The following is a 21,192-nucleotide window of genomic DNA, read 5'->3' on the forward strand; positions in this document are numbered from 1 at the left end:
TACGGCCTGGCACTCAGGGCATTTAATCTGCATTTGCCATGGTCACCACAGAAACACGAGGAAAAAACAGTGGCATTAATCAAGGTTTAAATCAATGTTTACCATGAGATAGCGAGAGAGCACTAAAGTGGCATTTGCACTTAGTTATAGGACTGTGTGTGTCTGTGTGTGTTTGTGTCGGGCAGAAGGTATCGGCGCATGAGGCCTGCTGCCCCAGAACTGAACTAACCACCTGCACCTTAGCCCACATGTACACACACACACACACACATATACATTCATGCTACACACATCACAAATGCTGCTACCAGGCTCTTGTTATGATTGCTAAATACTGCACAATTTAAACACTTGCCCCTTCCCCAATACACGTGTAAATATTGGACTATAATTGTGCCTTCCTGTATTATATTTATGCTAAAACGTTTATTCTATTCTATTGAGCCATTTACTTTATGTTCCTATTCTTATCATTTATTATTTATTATTGTTGTCGCATTGCCGAGAAGGAACTTGCAAGTAAGCATTTGGACGGTGTATACCATGTGTATCTCGTACATATAACTAAAAAACATGAAACTTGTGGGGTGTGTTTTTGTTTAACTATCCTTGTGGGTACCAGAAGTCCCCATAAGGATATTAAAACAATGAACATTTGGACAAGTGGGGACATTTAGCTGGGCCCACGAGCTTGTCCCCATTTTAGGCTTAGGGGTTAGGTTTACGGTTAGAGTTAGAATTAAGGTTAGGGTTAGGGGTTACGGTTAGGTTTAGGGTTAAGAGTTAGGTACAGCTTTAGGGTTAACGGTTTGGGGTTAAGGTTAGGCTTATGGCTATGGTTAAGTTAGGGTTAGATTTAGGGTTAGGGAAAATACGATTTTGGATGGAAATAAATTATTTGGTTCCCACAAGGATAGCAATACAAAACTCTGTGTGTGTGAGTGTGTGTGTGTGTACACGGTCATGAGGTGTCAAACTGAAACATTGTGTTCATAAACAGCGTCATGGAAACCAAGGACACTTTGACTGCCACATACACACCAACGCGCCTGCGCATACAAACACGCGCACACAGCAGGCATCTGCAGGAATCTTGCGAACACACACAGTTTGAACCATCACATCACTCCATACAAGGACATCCCTTACAATAGGCAACATAAAGACCTCTACATACCACATCCTCGACATACCACAATCGCACTACCACTTTAACCAGTGACAAAACCTCACATCTTCATCCAATCCACACTTTCCCTTTCCTCCTCTCCTGTCCTCTCTTCTCCTCCTCCTCACCTCTCTTATCTTCCTCCCCTGTCCTTTCCTGTCCTCCTCTCCATACCGTAGGTAATAGATTTGTGCATTTTCACTGAATGCCTAATGAAAACAGACACAATCATCCCACTCATTCATTAAACAGTTTAACACACACACACACACACACAAACATGGAAAACTTTTACAAACACCATTCATTAAACAGAAAACGGAATAGTATGGATGGAATGGCTCTGCGAATGACAAACACTCCACTCTGAAAAGTGGCCTACTGACACACACAAGTCCCGTTAGCATCGTTAATAACTCATTAACAAAGATTGGAACAACGATATGCGGTAAAAGCTTACAGGATTTTTAGCATTGAAACTGATTGGTCGATAGTGGTTTCAACATCCAATTTCAAAGTTTGGTTTCCAGATTTTTCCAGTCTTGCGTGATAAGGGAATGCATTATGCGTGCTACACCTGTGCGCGTGCGTGAATGCATGCCTAGTATGCACACAAGCACGCACAAGTGCACAGACACACAAAACAAATCAAAACACACAGATCCATGTAATATTATTCATAAAATATGAACTTTATAAAAACATGCCTGAACAAAAGTATTGCACACACACACACACACACACACACACACACACACACACACACACACACACACACACATATATACGTTTCTCTGTTGCTACAGCAACTGCTGGCTTTCCATGACAATGGCAGTGGCGTTGCCATGGAGACAGGTATACAGCCCTAAGCAGATGGCAGCGAACTGTGAGTCACATGGAAGGGCTTTACTGTTCCACACACACACACACACACACACACACACACTCACAGAAACCAACATACAAGAAATCACAAGCACGCAAGATCACGTGCATGTATGTAAGCACATGCCTACACACACACACACACACACATACACACACATACACACACATACACACACATACACACACACACACACAAGTAATGTACTCAAGTAAATCTATTAAACCAGTCCCAGTCAGTGACTGATGATTGTGGCGTCATAGTAAATATCTGTATGGGGCAATTCCACGTTAACAGAATGATGCTGAGACTCAGCTGTCCCACTTTAAAACGTATTTCAAACAAAAACAAATGATTGCAAAGTTACACAAACCATAAAACACTGTGCACAAGGATAACTTTTAACAACATCCCACTGAAAATGTTACAAAACCACATTTAGTTGAAGAACAAGTACCGATGCAAAGTTTGGTAACCGAATGACGGCACAAACAACATCATTGTGTTACAAAACTTTGCATCTGCAATGTTCTTCAAGTACATGTGTTTTGGAAAATGTTCTGTGGAAATTGGTAAAAGTAGTGGAATTTACTACTAGCATACGAACATCTGATACTTCCCAGAAGCATAGTAACTTAATATGTCAGCCACTGTTCACACACATGCATGTATGCACACAGAGCAGGATTGCATCATACAGAATGTTTCCTTTGTTTTCAATGTACCAGATTTATCTCTCTCGGAGAACAAAGACACGTAGATGGGACTTTACTCTCTGCAAGTGATTAGCAATGAATTTATCAAGCAATTATCTGAAAAAACACTTGTCCATTTTTCAAGAAAGGTTTGGCTGCAGTGCAGGAATTTACAATTCAAACAAAACATCAATGACATGTCACAGCGATACCAGGATAGGGTTTGTCTGTACTTGACTCTGGCAAGTGTGTGTGTGTGTGTGTGTGTGTGTGTGTGTGTGTGTGTGTGTATGTGTGTGTGTGTGTGTGTGTGTGTGTGTGTGTGTGTGTGTGTGTGTGTGTGTGTGTGTGTGTGTGTGTGTGTGTGTGTGTGTGTGTGTGTGTGTGTCTGTGTGTGTCTGTGTCTGTGTGTGTGCGCATGTGTGTGTTTGTACTCGCATGCAGGTGCGTATTAGAGGTTGAGGAGCGAAAATGAATTCCTGTCCTGTCTTGTCCTGTCAATTACTTGACAATTCACTCCCTTCCCATCCCGCGCTAATTTCTGCACACAGAAATATGCAAGTTGTTGTGTTTGTTTAGGAAGTATTGAACATGATGATTTCAGCAATGCAATATGCGACTGACATGTGGTTGTCTGACCTGTCTTAGTTAACGGGAGAACGGGAGAACAAGTCGCTAAGCACAAGAGCATATTCTAAAATGACCTAAATGTAGATAGATGAAGCTGGAGGATGAGGACCTAGACCCCAGCAGGATGGTCTGCTCAGCACAGTGCCAGCATAAAGCTGGAGTCTGCAGCCGAGTCACTGTGCACAAACTGTATGAACGTGTACAACACATGAACAAAATTAACATTTTGCTATGTATTTTTTTTTTACTAATCGGTAGTACTGTATAAGTCAATCTATTTTTATTTCACTCTTCACCTCAGATGGCACAGGTTTAGTGAAATATACAAACAATTGGGCTTGATGGTACAGTTGTTGGGAGTAGAGCAGCTATGCCACTTCCGGCCGCCTGTCCCACTATCCGATTGGTAACGTATTTGATTAAACAGCAGCATTAAAAAAATAAAAAATGACAAGCCTGTACTCGGTTCCGTCATTGTTAAAGAAAACTCCATCAAAATCCTAAAACATCACTCTTTCCTTTGGCTCTAATGTCAACGTTAGTGATGGGTCCTTGGCTGAAACAAGACGTGGCAATTGCTCTATTGAAGGCTTCATCATTTAGCCTACTGACAGTAGATTGGCGTCTGAGGTAGCCTATAGTGACTGGCTACAACTGGAGCGAGGTGTAATAGTGAGCTGCTGGAGGGAGGGGGGAAATGACCCTTATTTAATTTTATTAAACAATATTAGGCCTAGCCTACAGTGGGTTTATTTTATTAAATGCTTCACGCATTACATATTTCCGCCCCAAAAAACTCTGTTTATAACTATTCCTGTACTGCCTTCCTGTGGACTGTTGATCCTGTCCCGAACTTGACTCTAAAACTTCACTCCCATTCCTGCCAGAATCCCGCGGGAGTCCTGTTCCCCTGTCAAACTCTAGTGCATACAGTTGAAGTCGGAAGTTTACATACACTTAGGTTGGAGTCAATAAAACTACTTTTTCAACCACTCCACAAATTTCTTGTTAACAAACTATAGTTTTGTCAAGTCGGTTAGGACATCTACTTTGTGTATGACACAAGTAATTTTTCCAACAATTGTTTACAGACAGATTATTTCACTTATAAGTCACTGTATCACAATTCCAGTGGGTCAGAAGTTTACATACACTAAGTTGACTGTGCCTTTAAATTCCAGAAAATATGTCATGGCTTTAGAAGCTTCTGATAGGCTAATTGACATCATTTGAGTCAATTGGAGGTGTACCTGTGGATGTATTTCCAGGCCTACCTTCAAACTCAATGCCTCTTTGCTTGACATCATGGGAAAATCACAAGAAATCAGCCAAGACCTCAGAAAAAAAATGGTGGACCTCCACAAGTCTGGTTCATCCTTGGGAGCAATTTCCAAACGCCTGAAGGTACCACATTCATCTGTACAAACAATAGTACACAAGTATAAACACCATGGGACCACGCAGCCGTCATACCTCAGTAAGGAGACGCGTTCTGTCTGGTTTGCAACTGCACATGAGGACAAAGATCGTACTTTTTGGAGAAATGTCCTCTGGTCTGATGAAACAAAAATATAACTGTTTGGCCATATTGACCATTGTTATGTGTGGAGGAAAAAGGGGGAGGCTTGCAAGCCGAAGAACACCATTCCAACGGGGAAGCACGGGGCTGGAAGCATCATGTTGTGGGGATGCTTTGCTGCAGGAGGGACTGGTGCACTTCACAAAATAGATGGCAACATGAGGAAGCAAAATGATATGGAAAAATTGAGGCAACATCTCAAGACATCAGTCAGGAAGTTAAAGCTTGGTCGCAAATGGGTCATCCAAATGGACAATGACCCCAAGCATACTTCCAAAGTTGTGGCAAAATGGCTTAAGGACAACAATGTCAAGGTATTGGAGTGTCCATCACAAAGCCCTGACCTCAATCCTATAGAAAATTTGTGGGCAGAACTGAAAAAGCGTGTGCGAGCAAGGAGGCCTACAAACCTGATTCAGTTACACCAGCTCTGTCAGAGGAATGGGCCAAAATTCACCCAACTTATTGTGGGAAGCTTGTGGAAGGCTACCCGAAACATTTGACCCAAGTTAAACAATGTAAAGGCAATGCTACCAAATACTAATTGAGTGTGTGTAAACTTCTGACCCACTGGAAATGTGATGAAATCATTCTCTGTACTATTACTCTGACATTTCACATTCTTCAAATAAAGTGGTGATCCTAACTGACCTAAAACAGGGAATTTTTACTAGGATTAAATGTCAGGAATTGTGAAAAACTGAGTTCAAATGTATTTGGCTAAGGTGCATGTAAACTTCCGACTTCAACTGTATGTGCATGAATCATGTGAATGTGCATGCGCGCGTGCTACATGAATATCTGTGTGTGCTCCTCCTCCTCCTACTTCTTACCTGGCTCCTGTCCTTGTCCACCTTCTTGAAGCACTTATTGAGGGACAGGTTGTGCCTGACAGAGTTCTTCCAGCCTGTGGGAGCGTTAGCGAAGTAGGGGAAGTGTTCCAGGATCCAGTTGTATATCTCCTTCACGGGCAGCCTCTTGGACGGAGCGTCCTCAATCGCCATGAAAATCAGACAGCTGAATGAATAGGGCGGCTTACAGTTGGGGTTGCGCTGGGCATCGTATGGAAGGTCCCCGCCCACCATCGACGGCGACGGCGGGGTGTCGTCGGGGTCCCCGTCGCGGGTACCACCCCCCTCGCCGCCCACAGGGCTGACGCTGCGCAGCACGGGGTCTCCAAAGCTGTTGAGCAGGTTCTTGCTCTCGTGGAGCCAGTTGAGGTTGGTCAACTCCTCGTCCTCCATACCCGGGGTGGCGGTGCCTTTCTCTGGTTTGGCGGCCCCACCGGGGAGGGGTGCCAAGGGGAGGGCCAGGTGGACGGGGAGGACCAGGTCAAGTTCCTCAGCCTCCTGCAGGGCGCGGGACAGCGAGCCGGTCTGATAGAGGTGGGACATGCTGGCGCTGGCTACACTAATGCCAGACACCTCAGGCTTCTTACTGGGGGGCATGACGGGACCCATGGACACCACCTAGACTCCTGGAGGACAGAGAGAGGGGGGGTTAGTGTTAGACAGTCAGGTAATGGAGGGAGAAAGAGAGAGACTTAAAAAAATATTTTTGTGTTACTATTGTTACTATATAATCGTTGTCATTATCATTCTATCATAACAGCACAGAACTAGCTGGAAAACACAACTTTACACACACATACCTCATGTAACCTGACTCTTCTAAACACTCCACATTTATCCCACACACTCACACTGACATACTTTACACACTACCGTCCTATACTGAAAACTATACTTAAGTCCACGACCGCTCTCTGTTCCCCAACCCCATCTCTCTGTCTTTCTCTCTCTGTCTCTGTCAGTGGAGTTATGTAGAGTATTTCAGGCAGTGAGGTCTGTGGAAAACAGACACCCACCATACAGTCAAGTACTGCAGATGCCTTTCTCTATGACACACACAGGTCATAACCATCATATAACTAATCTGCAACCTTCACATAACCAGGCCATTGTAGCCCTAACCTTCAAATAACCAGACAACCTTTCAAATCCTGTGTCTCTATGATTGATTTACCCACAGCTGTCACTAAACACTGTACATCAAGTGAGTGAGTGACTCTCTCCCCACTCACATTATCTCTTTTCCCTCACTCTTTCTCTGTCTTTCTCCCCTCCTTTCGTTCTCCCTTTCTCAAATTCCCAATACTATCTGTCCCTCTCTCTCAATCTCTCTCGTTCTCATCACTGCGTATTTAATTGAGGTAACAGTCATGTTTATATGGTTTAATCCGCCGGTATCTGAGGATTTGTTTTACCACAGCAGTCTCTGAAAAAAATAAAACACTCATTCCCCCTGTTATAAAACGAGTCATGCTCCACCAGAGGCAGTTGAAACCCGGGCCGGTTTAACAGTTACACGCCATGGTAAACACGCAGCACCCAGATTGGACCACGCGCTCCCTTTAATTACGGCGAGCTGATTTCGTCTTCCTAAAAGAAAAATGAGAGACGCAAGCAAACGCGTTCGTCTTGCGGTTCCAGTGGTTAAACGCCATACCGTTTTCACTTGAAATGGCTTCAAAAGACAGCGGTTGAGCTGCACACCAGCACACCACGCTCATCGTGTATTGAACTAGGCTAGGCGCTGCGGGAATGTCGACTCTTCTGGGGATGACACGTCCCACGTAAGAACATTGATAATCAGATAGGCCCTACACTGCACTACAAATGCAATGTAATTATTCAGGTAGCATTCCCACAGATTGCAGCCTATGCCTATTGCACTCTTTAATCACTTTTAGAAGTGAAAAATAAAAAAAACTATATAGTTTACTCACTAACTCAAGTGATGAGGACAACTTGTTTCCAATTTGGAACTGTTGGAAGAACAATCCCAGGAGCCTCTTCTAAGCGGAAAATAAATGATGTTACAGCAGCTGACAGACAGTCGAGGTAATGTCATTGTGTGGGGTTGCCTTGTTAAGAGGGCGCTCGGTTTGGGGCCAGCTAATTATCAGAATTGTCTATCTACCACAGCCCCGGCGAGAGCATCACCCTTTTCCAAAGACTGTCTCTCATTTAAAAAAATAAATAATGCATTTCTAAAACTCGCCTTTCTCTTGACTGCGCACAGGTGAGTGGCAGCGAAGTCATGTCATTGATGCCATACAGTAGTTCACAGCCAAACCTTACAGGTAGTAGGAGCCTATGTCAATGGTCCATCTAAACCAGTTGGCCAACATGACAGGCGCACAGAAGTCAATATTTTGGCAGTTTATTCACTGCGTGTCTTGGTGTACGCAAGTCTACATTTGAACTGAGAATACGCTACGGCATTTAAACGTTGATCGTAAGAGCTAGACTATAGTTTAAAAGTTCAAAACCAACCGTGGGAGCCGAGCATAGCCTGCTGCGAACTTGTGTCATACAAATGCTTCAAAGCACCGTTATAAACAGTAAGCCTATAATGATAGAAAATAACGGGGGGGGCATTGGGAGAACGATAGCCCTAGCCTACTGTCATCCTAAATAAGCTACAATATAGTGTACATTTATACTATTCGTTTTTAATGAAAGTAGATTATATTTAGGGTATTTTGACAAATGTACCCTACGACTGTGATTGGTAGACTACGCGATATGGAGCCTATTTAATTGGTCAGTGACAGGATTAACTCGTCAAGAGGAATCATCCATCCCACAATGATCCCACCAACAACACATTGTAACAGCAAAATTAATGTCCGATTCCCGACGATGATGCCAAGCTCTGTTTCCTCTCATTAGGCGACCTGACGATATACGAATTGCGAGGCATAGACAGAACACGTCTTTGGAACAACCGCCTCTGCGTAAATTACTTTACAATCCTGCATTGTAATCCTCACCCAGAATCAAACACCGAGGTTTACAGAGACAAATCGAACCAAGTCCCGTCAGAAATCATAGTCCTCGGCGGTTATTTGAGCTCTTCCCCGTCCCCAATGCATACGGTGTGTGTGTGAGAGCGTGTGTTTCGTCGGCTCATGGAAGTGAAGAGAGGAGAACAGAGTTGCTCGTCAGCAAATTAGAAGTCCACACATGACCGCGTGGCAAAGCTTGGGGCTGGCAGTGCACACACACACACACACACACACACAAAGCGTGGTGTTGAGCTTGAAAGTAAAGAAGTGAACATAATGAAGTCGAGTGTGTTTTAGGGCACAAATAGCAGCTGTACAAATACATCAACATTTGTTTTGGAGAGGAGGTGGAGAACATGCTAAAATGTGCCTTGGGAGTCTTGCCCCCTGGATCATTTTATTAAACTCATTTTTGCAAATCGAGAGTGCCTTTCATTTGTTTTTGCCAAAGAAAACACATTATGTAAAGCTGTAGGCTCATTCTGTTACAACATTTCACATTTTCAATCAGTCTAAAAGTGACTTAAATTAAGACAGGGTTTATTTTATAATAGTGGGTTAAATACGGACATTTTCACCATTCATACCAGTAGGCTATAACCATCTCCTCACTCATGCTGTAGGTCTATGTGTTCAGCAGCCAGGTCACCTGTGATACAAGTCAGTATTAGACCTCTATCCATGTCCGAGGACTTTGGGATGATGTGGAAACCCGGCCACTAGGGGCAACAGTGAACACTGTTCCCTTCACTTGCATTAGGCGGTAAAACTCCAAACTGACTTTAGGTCAGTTGGACCGGAGCTGCAACAAGCTCTCAGTCTCACGTCAGAATTAGTCGTTCATCCATGTTTCTCAAACTTCAAATTTCAATGTTGTTCCAAACGTTACATTTGGAAGTGTTTAAGGTTAAGTTTAGGCATTAGCTCTGAATTATTAAGGTTAGGGTTAAGTTTAGGCATTCATTCCAAAATCTTAAGGGTAGGCATTAACTCCGAATGGTTAAGGTAACGTTTAAGGTTTGGGATAGGCTTAGAACAAAAATCGCAAAAACAACTTTTTATCATCAGGATTCAAACATGCAACCTTTTGCAAGTGAAGGTTAGGATTTGAGAAGGACTAGCTGATACTAGACCTGTGGGTAATTTAGGTTGAAATAGTGACACGTGATTGTTATTAAATCAAGAAGCATGACAGGGAGAAGTCATTAGAACATTCCTAATCAACCACACTCCTCTTCTCACTTGTTAACATTTGCACACACACTCCTCCACACTCAACTCATCCGCACACACAAACACACCTCCAACAGTTTACACAAGAAATAACTGCGTCACTAATTTTCGACTCATTCCAAAAAAAAAACATTAAAGGGAGAGCAAACTATACTAAAGTACATGACCTAAAGTACATGACCTCTCTCTCCCCTTCTCTCTTGCTCTTTCTCTCTCTCTCTCTCTCCCTCCATTCTCTGTCTCTTTGAGTATGGCAGACCACTCTCCTGCAGGTCAGGCCAGGGCCCCTAGCCAAATACAAAGGACCAATCCCCTCTGAATAGACCAAGCCTGCCCCTCTCATACCCCCAACCAACTGCCAAACTGTCACCTCAACACACACACACACTCAACCACATGACTAATTATAAGTGTGTGTGGGGGGGGGGGGGGGGGGGGGTGTAAGGAGGCTATTCATGCCAGTGGTAAATAAATACTCAACTCAGCTACTGATAGTACTTCAGAAGTACATGGACACGTTTGTATATAACATACGCACACACACAAACAGACATGCACACGTGAGGGCCGCATTGGAAATGTTTTTTTTATGCCTTATTATTCTATTCTCTATTTTGTCTTAAAGATAGAGTCAGGATACAACATAGATGCTCAAAGTCAACAGCATAGTGAGTCCATTTCCGCAACTACTACGAGCGTTGGAGTGCGAGGCTCAACTTCTCTGCTGCTTTGGTCCAGTGGCGACCACATTGTAAGAGCGTGAAGTGAACCCATGCACATGCACAGATACTCTTTGACTCTTGCTCATCGCAATATCTGCGGTGCTGCTCATGCAACGTCATTTTGCTGAGTCTACCTTTAACCCCTAATGAATAAAACACCACATCAATCAATGCAAACTTCTGAAGCTCGTTGGAGGCTTTGGAGCTGTTTACGAGAATTAGTAAAGACAACTCAGAAATACTACTAACAGTAAGTAGTCCTCCAGCTAATTTAAACAGCAATAGATTTACTTCTAATGTATTCAAGTGATGTCTGTTTTGCATTGACAAGAACAACCAGCACTGTGTGTACCTTTTCAGTTTCCCCTTTGACATAAAACATACTCTACACACCAGACCTGGGCAGAAAATAGTCGTATTTTGTACTTTATTGGAAAATACATACTTAAAAAAAAAAAATAGAGCTACAGTAGTCAAATACAGTTTATATAGTTTCAACTAAAAGGCAACTATTGATATTCAAATACAGGTCTCAGAAAAACAAATCATATTTGAAAGTATTTTGAATACATCTCCGAAAAGTTATTTGAAAATAAATGATAAAACATTGCTGCCAAATACAGTTGAAGTTTACATACAGCTTAGCCAAATACAATTAAACTCAGTCTATCACAATTCCTGACATTTAATCCTAATAAAAATGTCTGTGTCTTATGTCAGTTAGGATCACCACTTTAGTTTAACAATGTGAAATGTTAGAATAATAGTAGAGAGAATGATTTATTTCAGCTTTTATTTCTTTCATCACATACCCAGTGGGTCAGAAGTTTACATACACTCAATTAGCATTTGGTAGCATTGCCTTTAAATTGTTTAGCTTGGGTCAAATGTTTTGGGTAGCCTTGCACAAGCTTCCTACAATAAGTTGGGTGAATTTTGGCCCATTCCTCTTGACAGAGCTGGTGTAACTGAGTCAGGTTTGTTGGCCTCCTTGCTCGCACACACTTTTTCAGTTCTGCCCACACATTTTCTATAGGATTGAGGTCAGGGCTTTGTGATGGCTACTCCAATACCTTGACATTGTTGTCCTTAAGCCATTTTGCCACAACTTTGGAAGTATGCTTGGGGTCATTGTCCATTTGGATGACCCATTTGCGACCAAGCTTTAACTTCCTGACTGATGTCTTGAGATGTTGCTTCAATATATCCACATAATTTTCCTCCATCATGATGCCATCTATTTTGTGAATTGCCCTAGTCCCTCCTGCAGCAAAGCACCCCCACAACATGATGCTGCCACCCCCGGGCTTCACGGTTGGGATGGTGTTCTTCTGCTTGCAAGCCTCCCCCTTTTTCCTCCAAACATAACAATGGTAATTATGGCCAAACAGTTATATTTTTGTTTCATCAGACCAGAGGACATTTCTCCAAAAAGTGTGATCTTTGTCCCCATGTGCAGATGCAAACTGTAGTCTGGCTTTTTATGGCGGTTTGGAGCAGTGACTTCTTCCTTGCTGTGCGTCCTTTCAGGTTATGTTGATATAGGACTCGTTTTACTGTGGATATAGATACTTTTATACCTGTTTCCTCCAGCATCTTCACAGGGTCCTTTGCAATTGTTCTGGGATTGATTTGCACTTTTCGCACCAAAGTAGGTTCATCTCTAGGAGACAGAACGTGTCTCCTTCCTGAGCAGTATGACGGCTGCGTGGTCCCATGGTGTTTATACTTGCATACTATTGTCTGTACAGATGAACGAGGTACCTTCAGGCATTTGGAAATTGCTCCCAAGGATGAACCAGACTTGTGGAGGTCTACAATTTATTTTCTGAGGTCTTGGCTGATTTCTTTTGATTTTCCCATGATGTCAAGCAAAGAGGCACTGAGTTTGAAGGTAGGCCTTGAAATACATCCACAGGTACACCTCCAATTGACTCAAATGATGTCAGAAGCTTCTAAAGCTATGACATCCTTTTCTGGAATTTACCAAACTGGAACTGTGATACAGTTCATTATAAGTGAAATAATCTGTCTGTAAACAATTGTAGGAAAAATTACTTGTGCACAAAGTAGATGTCCCAACCGACTTGCCAAAACTATAGTTTGTTAACAAGAAATTTGTGGAGTGGTTGAAAAATTAGTTTTAATGACTCCAACCTAAGTGTATGTAAACTTCCGACTTCAACTGTATTTGACGAAGAACCAAAAACTACAACAATTAGTTGAATTGGTCTAAAAATATGATCATAAGCATATGGTTTTTGGAGGGCTCTTAGATATTAATTTTAATATAGCCTGTAGCCAAGAATTAAATACACCGGGGACATCACCTCAACATTAGAGTTGAGCACTTTTCCATGTTCGAAATGAGTAACATATATAATTTCATAATGAGTAAGACATAAGGTAATACGGTAAGACTTGACATCAAGTTCTTTTACATATGTAGTTTGCTTATTATGATAGCAACATTGTTGTAACATAGAACTTTGGAAATTGCTATATAATTGCATGATATTTATTTCAATTTTTTTATTTTACCCTTATTTTACCAGGTAAATTGACTGAGAACACATTGTCATTTACAACAACGACCTGGGAAATAGTTACAGGGGAGATGAAGGTGGATAAATTAGCCAATTTGGAAGCTGGGGATGATTAGGTGGCAATGATGGTACGAGGGCTAGACTGGGAATTTAGCCAGGACACCGGCGTTAACACCCCTATTCTTGGCATCATGAGATCTTTCCATCAATGATAAAGGAGTTATTACTTAAGTGAAATAAGTCACAGTCACTACTGTACACAAGAGGAAGCGTTACAAAAACTCTCAGCTCATTGCTATGCAATTAAAATGCAATTAGCACGGTATTGTGCGACATGCTAATAAAATTATGCTCCAATTACACAGGCACAAGACCAGTGTAATGTTAAGTGTTACTGAGAATGCTAGCACTAACAAAATATGGCTATTAAGTGTTGAAAGGAAACTACATATCCGAAAACTGCCGCTTTGAATCAGCTACAGAAAAGGTAGGATGAAAATCATGTTAGTTTGTATTCTGAGAGAACCATCGCTTTAAAGATGGTATAGTGTGTGTTTGAAACAAGAACACTTACCCTCAGTTGGACAAAGAGGTTCAAAGTTGTTTTTGCTAAGCATCCAACTTGCTGTTAGCAATCTTTGCAAATGGCTTTGAATTACTCTACACTATATTCAGGTATCATTAATTTCATTGCAGCTTTCGATCTTTTCAGTGGCATGTTGAAAGAGTCATACAGTAGTTGAGCGTCACAACGTATTTATACTTATCAATAAAATATAATTGGTTAATTCAAATCAAATCAAATCAAATTTATTTATATAGCCCTTCGTACATCAGCTGATATCTCAAAGTGCTGTACAGAAACCCAGCCTAAAACCCCAAACAGCAAGCAATGCAGGTGTAGAAGCACGGTGGCTAGGAAAAACTCCCTAGAAAGGCCAAAACCTAGGAAGAAACCTAGAGAGGAACCAGGCTATGTGTTAATTGATTTGACTTGATTATGTACACCTGTGGCAATAGACATTTAGGAGAAGGGACATTTACAACATGTTCAGATAGAAACGTGTTGTGTAGATCAAATATGACTGTCAGATAGATTGGAATAGTAGCTCTATTCATTATATTTCTAACAGCAACATACAGTTCCAGATACAGCCCTGCCATTACTTGAAAGCAGCAAATTCAAGAGTTTCAGAAAAGTAGTCACTTCCTGAGATCTATATTCAAATATGTTTTTTTAAAGTAATTGCTTTCTCATATCTGTATTCAAATAGTTTACAAATGTTGTTACTTTCTGAGATCTGTTTTCAAATAGTTTTGAAAAGTAGTCACTTTCTGAGATTTGTATTGAAATAGTTTTTAAAAGTTTGTAAAACATTTTGGGGGGTGGAATAGTTGTAATCACCTCCAAAGTAGTTACTTTCCACAAGGCATAGTTAACATTTTTGTTTATGAAAGTTCAAACAGGAAGGCTGGTCTGAATGCTCATTTAACTTTATCAAGCAGCAATAACATAATTCATTCTGTTTCCTATACTACGGGCATAGTGGGAATGAATACAAATGTATCATCCTCAGCATAGTGTCTCGTTCTTCTCTTCTTCCTATTAGCCATGCACGGAATGTTATTCACCTATTTACCTTTGACCTATAAGCATGGCACAATAATGCACGTTCCCCACAATGCCTTTCCCCCAGTGGGGGGTTTGATGCCAGCTGCCCAGCAAAGGGCTACCTGTCATCAGTATCTGGCGCCGAGGACCATTCCCCAGAGACAAAGGCCATACCCCAAACTATTTAATAACATTCCACATTGCATTCTGTCTCTGTTGTTCATTCAGTTATGCCTGAACTCTATCGAACTATAGTTATCCCTGGTGTGACACACACACACACACAGGTCTAAATGTGTTTGTTTTCAGCTGTTGAGAGAGGCACACTAGTTCACTCCTATGACTAACCCACTGCGGTCAGTGAGAGAAAAAACAGCCACCCTGTACTTGAAGATACACTTACAGTAAATGTCCTTTTACAGCAGTCATTATAAACCAGATATACTTCCAGAGCTTGACTACAGTACCTATTATCATCATTTAGAAAGCATGTGAAAAGTCAGAGTGTAACAGTCCCTACCTGGACATGAGTTTAGGGTTCTTTCCTTGCTCATATACACTCTGGATCTGTTGGGGCGGAATGCAAATTGGAGCAGGTCTAGTGTTTCTGGCATGATGGTGTTGATGTGAGCCATGACCAGCCTTTCAAAGCACTTCATGGCTACAGACGTGAGTCATTTAGGCAGGTTACCTTGGTGTTCTTGGGCACAGGAACTATGGTGGTCTGCTTGAAACATGTAGGTATTACAGACTGGGCCAGGGAGAGGTTAAAAATGTCAGTGAAGACACTTGGCAGTTAGTCAGCGCATGCTCTGAGTACCTGTCCTGGTAACACGTCCTGATTTTCTTTCCACTGCTGTGAAATCAACACTCATGCGTACATCCACAACACGCTCATCAAAACACCCTGTGACCTCAAAGCAATGTGACTGAGTGAAAGCACACACACACACTGGGAAACCTGCTTCAACCTCAGACAAGTCTTGACTCATCTGCCCTATGTTTACCTGACAGAGGAGCGTGGAGCCAGTGTGTGTGCTTTTCTGTAACTGACCCTTGAGCAGGTGTCACATGTCTTTCCCCAGTAACCTGTCGGACGAGTGCCGACCCTTGGTTCGTTTGATTGGCGCAGGGCCAGCGGCCTGACACAAACACACACCAGTAACTCTCCGTAAAAGCACCCTGTGATGACGTCACATGTTTACACGGGGAAAACAAACAGAAGGGAAGAGAGAAGAGAAAGAGTTCACTGTTTTTATCTTTTCGATCTTCCACTCTTCTTGCCTCTCTCTCTCAACACCTTGCATTTACTCACTCACGCCGTCTGTGTCTGTGTTTGAATCAAAAGTGCTGCTGCAGTGTCTTTGTCTGAGCAACAACAACAAACTAGAGCTTTGCTAGTCCTCCACAAAGGCAGGGAGGGAAGAGATAAGGGAGGGGAGGGAGGAGAGGGGCGGAGGGGAGAGGGGTGAGCTAGAGGCCGAAGGTCATTGGCTGTGCAGCTGAAGTGGAAGAGGTAGTAATTTGCTGAATGCACGGCTGTCTTTTATCCACTCTCCTTATCTGAGCAGGACAGAGAGATAGGCTATAGCTCAGAGCAATGACCACTTTTAAACACATACACACATACACATACACATACGTACATTACTCACACTTGCCCACTTTCACAAACATACACATTCACAAACACAAACACAGTCTCACTGCAGAATATTATGTTTTTCCACGTTTCTCCAAATTCCAAAGTGTTTTTGACACCATGGGTTGACACCTCCTGCTCAGTATTGTTAATTTTCTCCAAACATCAAATATCAAAGTTACTCAAAATGCCAATTTTACAAGGTTAAAGTTTTACACTACTGGACTGTTTTCAAGCACAGACTGGAATATGTTACAGTCAATAAGTGCATCAATGATGTCATCCCCACAGTGACCATGCGTACATATCCAAACCAGAAGCCATGGATTACAGGAAACATCCGCACGAGCTAAAGGCTAGAGCTGCCACTTTCAAGGAGCGGGACACTAATCCGGACTCATAAAAAATCACGTTATGCCCTCAGACGAACCATCAAACAGGCAAATCGTCAATACAGGACTAAGATTGAATCCTACTACACCGGCTCTGACGCTCGTCGGATGTAGCAGGGTTTGCAAGCTATTACAGACTACAAAGGGAAACCCAGCAGCGAGCTGCCCAGTGACGCGAGCCTACCAAATGGGCTAAATGACTCTTTATGCTCGCTTCGAGGCAAGCAACACCGAAGCATGCATGAGAGCACCAGCTGTTCTGGATGACTGTGTGATCACGCTCTTCGTAGCCGATGTGAGCAAGACCTTTAAACGGGTCAACAATCACAAGGCCTCGGGCCAGACGGATTACCAGGACGTGTACTCAGAGCATGCGTGGACCAACTGGCAAGTGTCTTCACTGACATTTTCAACCTCTCCATGACTGAGTCTGTAATACCTACATGTTTCAAGCAGACCACCATAGTCCCTGTTCTCAAGAAAGTGAAGGTAACATGCCTAAATGACTACCGCCCCGTAGCACACATCGGTAGCCATGAAGTGCTTTGAAAGGCTGGTCATGGCTCACATCAACACCATCATGCCGGAAACCTTAGACCCACTCCAATTTGCATTCCTTCCCAACAGATCCACAGATGATGCAATCTCAATCGCACTGCCCTCTCCCACCTGGATGAAAGGAACACCTACATGAGAATGCTGTTCATTGACTACAGCTCAGCGTTCAACACCATTGTGCCCACAAAGCTCATCACTAAACTAAGGACCCTGGGACTAAACACCTCCCTCTACAACTGGATCCTGGACTTCCTGACGGGCCGCCCCCCAGGTGGTAAGGGTAGGCAACAACACATCTGCCATGCTGATCCTCAACACGAGGGCCCCTCTGGGCTGCGAGCCTAGTCCCCTCCTGAACTCCCTGTTCACCCACGACTGCGTGGCCAAGCATGACTCCAACACCATCATTAAGTTTGCTGACAACACACAGGTGTTGGGTAAGATCATCGACAACAATGAGACAGCCTATAGGGAGGAGGTCAGAGACCTGGCTGTGTGGTGCCAGGACAACAACCTCTCCCTCAACGTGAGCAAGACAAAGGAGATGATCATGGAAAAGGAGTGCCGAACACGCACCCATTCACATCAACGGGGCTGTAGTGGAATGGGTTGAGAGTTTCAAGTTACTTGGTGTCCACATCACCAACAAACTATCAATGCCCAAACACATCAAGACAGTCATGAAGAGGGCACGACAACGCCTTTTCCCCCTCAGGAGACTGAAAAGATTTGGCATGGGTTCCCAGATCCTCAAAGGTTCTACGGCTGCACCATCGAGAATCAATGTGCAGGGGTACAGGATAGTCAAGGTAATTTGTACATGTAGATAGGGGTAAAGTGACTATGCATAGATAATAAACAGCTTGTAGCAACAGTGTAAAAACAAAGGGGAGTCTCAATGCAAATAGTCCGGGTAGCCATTTTATTTTATTATATTACAGTATTATAGCTTGGGGGTAGAAGCTGTTGAGAACCTTTTGGTCCCAGACGGTACCACTTGCCGTGCGGTAGCAGAGAGAACCCTATGACTTGGGTGGCTGGAGTCTTTGACTTGGGTGGCTGGAGTCTTTAGGGCCTTCTTCTGACACCACCTGGTGTAGAGGTTATGGATGGCAGGGAGCTTGGCCCCAGTGATGTACTGGGCTGTACACACTACACTCTGTAGCGACTTGTGTTCGGATGCCAAGCAGTTGGCATACACTGCTGAGGTGCTTGAGGATTTTTTTGGCCTTCCTGTGACACCGGGTGCGGTAGATGTCCTGGAGGTTACGCAGTGTGCCCCCAGTGATGTATTGGGCAGACCCTCTGGAGAGCCTTGCAGTTGTAGACAGTGCATTTGCCGTACCAGGCAGTGAAACAGCCTGACAGGATGCTCTCAATGGTGCATCTGTAAAGTTTGTGAGGGTCTTAGGGGCCAAGCCGAATTTCTTCAGCCTCCTGTTCCATCTCCATGACTGTGTTGGTGTGTGTGGACCATGATAATTCCTTAGTAATGTGAACACAGAGGAATTTGACGCTCTCGACCTGCTCCACTACAGCCCTGTCGATCTGGATGTGCTCGGCCCTCCATTTCCTGTAGTCCACCATCACCTACTTTGTCTTGTTGACATTGAAGGAGAGGTTGTTGTCCTGGCACCACACTGCCAGTTCTCTGACCTCCTCCCTGTAGGCTGTCTCATCAGTCTGGCCCTGCGGCCTTGTGAATATTAACCTGGTACCTCACTCATGACTGCACGGCCAGGCACGACTCCAACACCATAATTAAGTTTATCGATGACATAACAGTGGTAGGCCGACAACGAAGGAGACAGCCTATAAGGATGAGTTCAGAGACCTGAACGTATGGTGCAAGGACAACAACCTTTCCCTCAATGGATCAAGACAAATGAGATGATTGTGGACTACAGGAAAAGGAGGACTGAGCAAGCCCCCATTCTCATCGACGGGGCTACAGTGAAACAGGTTGAGAGCTTCAAGTTCCTTGGTGTTCGCATCACCAACAAATTAACATGGTCAAAGCAGTAAGTACCTTACTCACATCGGCTACGGAAAGCATGATCACACAGTCGTCCGGAACAGCTGGTGTTCTCATGCATGGTTCAGTGTTGCTAGCCTCGAAGCGAGCATAGAAGGTTATTTAGCTTATCTGGTAGGCTCATATCATTGGACTGCTCGCATCTGGCTTTCTCTTTGTAATCTGTTACAGTTTGCAAGCCCTGCCACATCCAACGAGCATCAGAGCTGGTGTGTAGGATTCACTCTTGGTCTTGTATTGCCGCTTTGCCTGTCTGGTGGTTCGTCTGAGTGCATAGAATGATTTCATATAAGCATCTGGATTAGTGTCCCGCTCCTTGAAAGCGGCAGCTCTAGCCTTGAGTTTAGTACGGATGTTGCCTGTAATTCGTGGCTTCTGGTTGGGATATGTACGTACGGTCCCGACATCCTCAGGACATGGATAGACGTCCAATTTCTCTTGAGCGATCTGCCTGTGCTTGCATGTGGACAGGCAAGCACACACTCACATATAGATAGATAGCATGTGCCTCATAACATGGATCCCAGCTCCAGTGAGGGAGTTAAGTGGTTGTTAAACAAACTGCCCAGTTGGACCCTCCCACTACTGTCTCTAACTGTTCAGAAACATCTCGCCTGGAGGCTCATGCATCTTTCTCATTCATCAACAATATTGCTTTCAACACGGAATTTATCTTTCGCTTTCACTCTTTTTCCATGTCTCGCTCTCTTTGCCTTTCCTTAGTTCTCTCGCTTTTCTCTCCCTCTCTCTCTCTCTCTCTCTGGCTCTCCTTTTTCCTCCTCTCCCTCTCTCTAATAAAATCACGCCTGCAGCGTAATGTTGTTGAAAAGTTTACAGGAGTTGACCAACAGGGTTAGCATCAACCAGCTAGCACACCCCTCCCAAACAGGGATCATTAAATGATCTGTGTTGTGTTGCTGCTTGTGATTCAGTATTTAAATCCTCTCTCTCTCTCTCTCTCTCTCTCTCTCTCTCTCTCTCTCTCTCTCAGTGCCTATAAGAACAACAGGCAGCCTATTCCTCTCTCTTGGTGTCTCTGTATCTCTCCCCCCCTCTCTTTCTCTGTCTTCCTTTCTCTCTTTCTCTGTCTCTGAATCTCTCTTCAGCTGTCCCTCTCTCTTTCTTTCCCTCTCGTTCCCTCTCCCTCTCTCTCTTCCTCTCTCTGCAACTGTGTCACCATGGTTACTCTGGAACACCAAGGTGTCTGTTGCCAGGGCAACGGGAGGCGGCTGGGCAGCGAGTGACAAGCCGTGTTAATTCCATCACCCATGAACCCCACGGGACCGCAGGCATTCGTCTTCATCGCACACATACACACACACACACACATCGTCAGATCGCTGTCTGTATGCCACAGCCAATGCATTAACTATATCATTTAACCACAGTTGTCTGGATAAATGCACTCATCGCGCTCTTTTTTACGCATTCTCTCTCTCCCTTCTCTCCTTTGCCTGTGCGTGTCTGTGTATGTGAGTGTGGTGATGTGTGTGTTGTATTAGTAGTCTTGAATGGTAGAGACTTCACACTTCCTTTACGCTGCTAGTATATTAGCTGTTTTGAATCCCTTCCTCTCTTTCTCTCTCTCTCCCTCCCCCTTTCCTCCCAACTTCCGTAAGATCAAAGGTGAACATGTACTTG

General features: G+C 43.6%; 1 protein-coding gene across 8 annotated transcripts in view; it reads right to left on the reverse strand.

Annotated features, from left to right (window-relative positions):
• foxn3 (forkhead box N3) overlaps positions 1–21,192 on the reverse strand; it is a 113,067-nt gene that overhangs the window by 67,139 nt on the left and 24,736 nt on the right. For 4 of the 8 annotated variants that reach the window (XM_090210819.1, XM_036954501.2, XM_090210817.1 and 1 more), the window contains exon 2: positions 5,792–6,435. In XM_090210819.1, the coding sequence (XP_090066945.1) occupies positions 5,792–6,418 (627 nt within the window). In that variant the 5' untranslated portion in view covers positions 6,419–6,435. Of the gene's footprint in view, positions 1–5,791; positions 6,436–8,796; positions 9,073–21,192 lie in introns of those variants that run through there. The other 4 variants (XM_090210820.1, XM_090210818.1, XM_036954500.2 and 1 more) reach the window with 2 other exon arrangements.

Source organism: Oncorhynchus mykiss, chromosome 19 (genome assembly GCF_057628025.1).
Source record: "Oncorhynchus mykiss isolate SJ-2025 chromosome 19, ASM5762802v1, whole genome shotgun sequence".
Taxonomy (NCBI): Eukaryota; Metazoa; Chordata; class Actinopteri; order Salmoniformes; family Salmonidae; genus Oncorhynchus; species Oncorhynchus mykiss.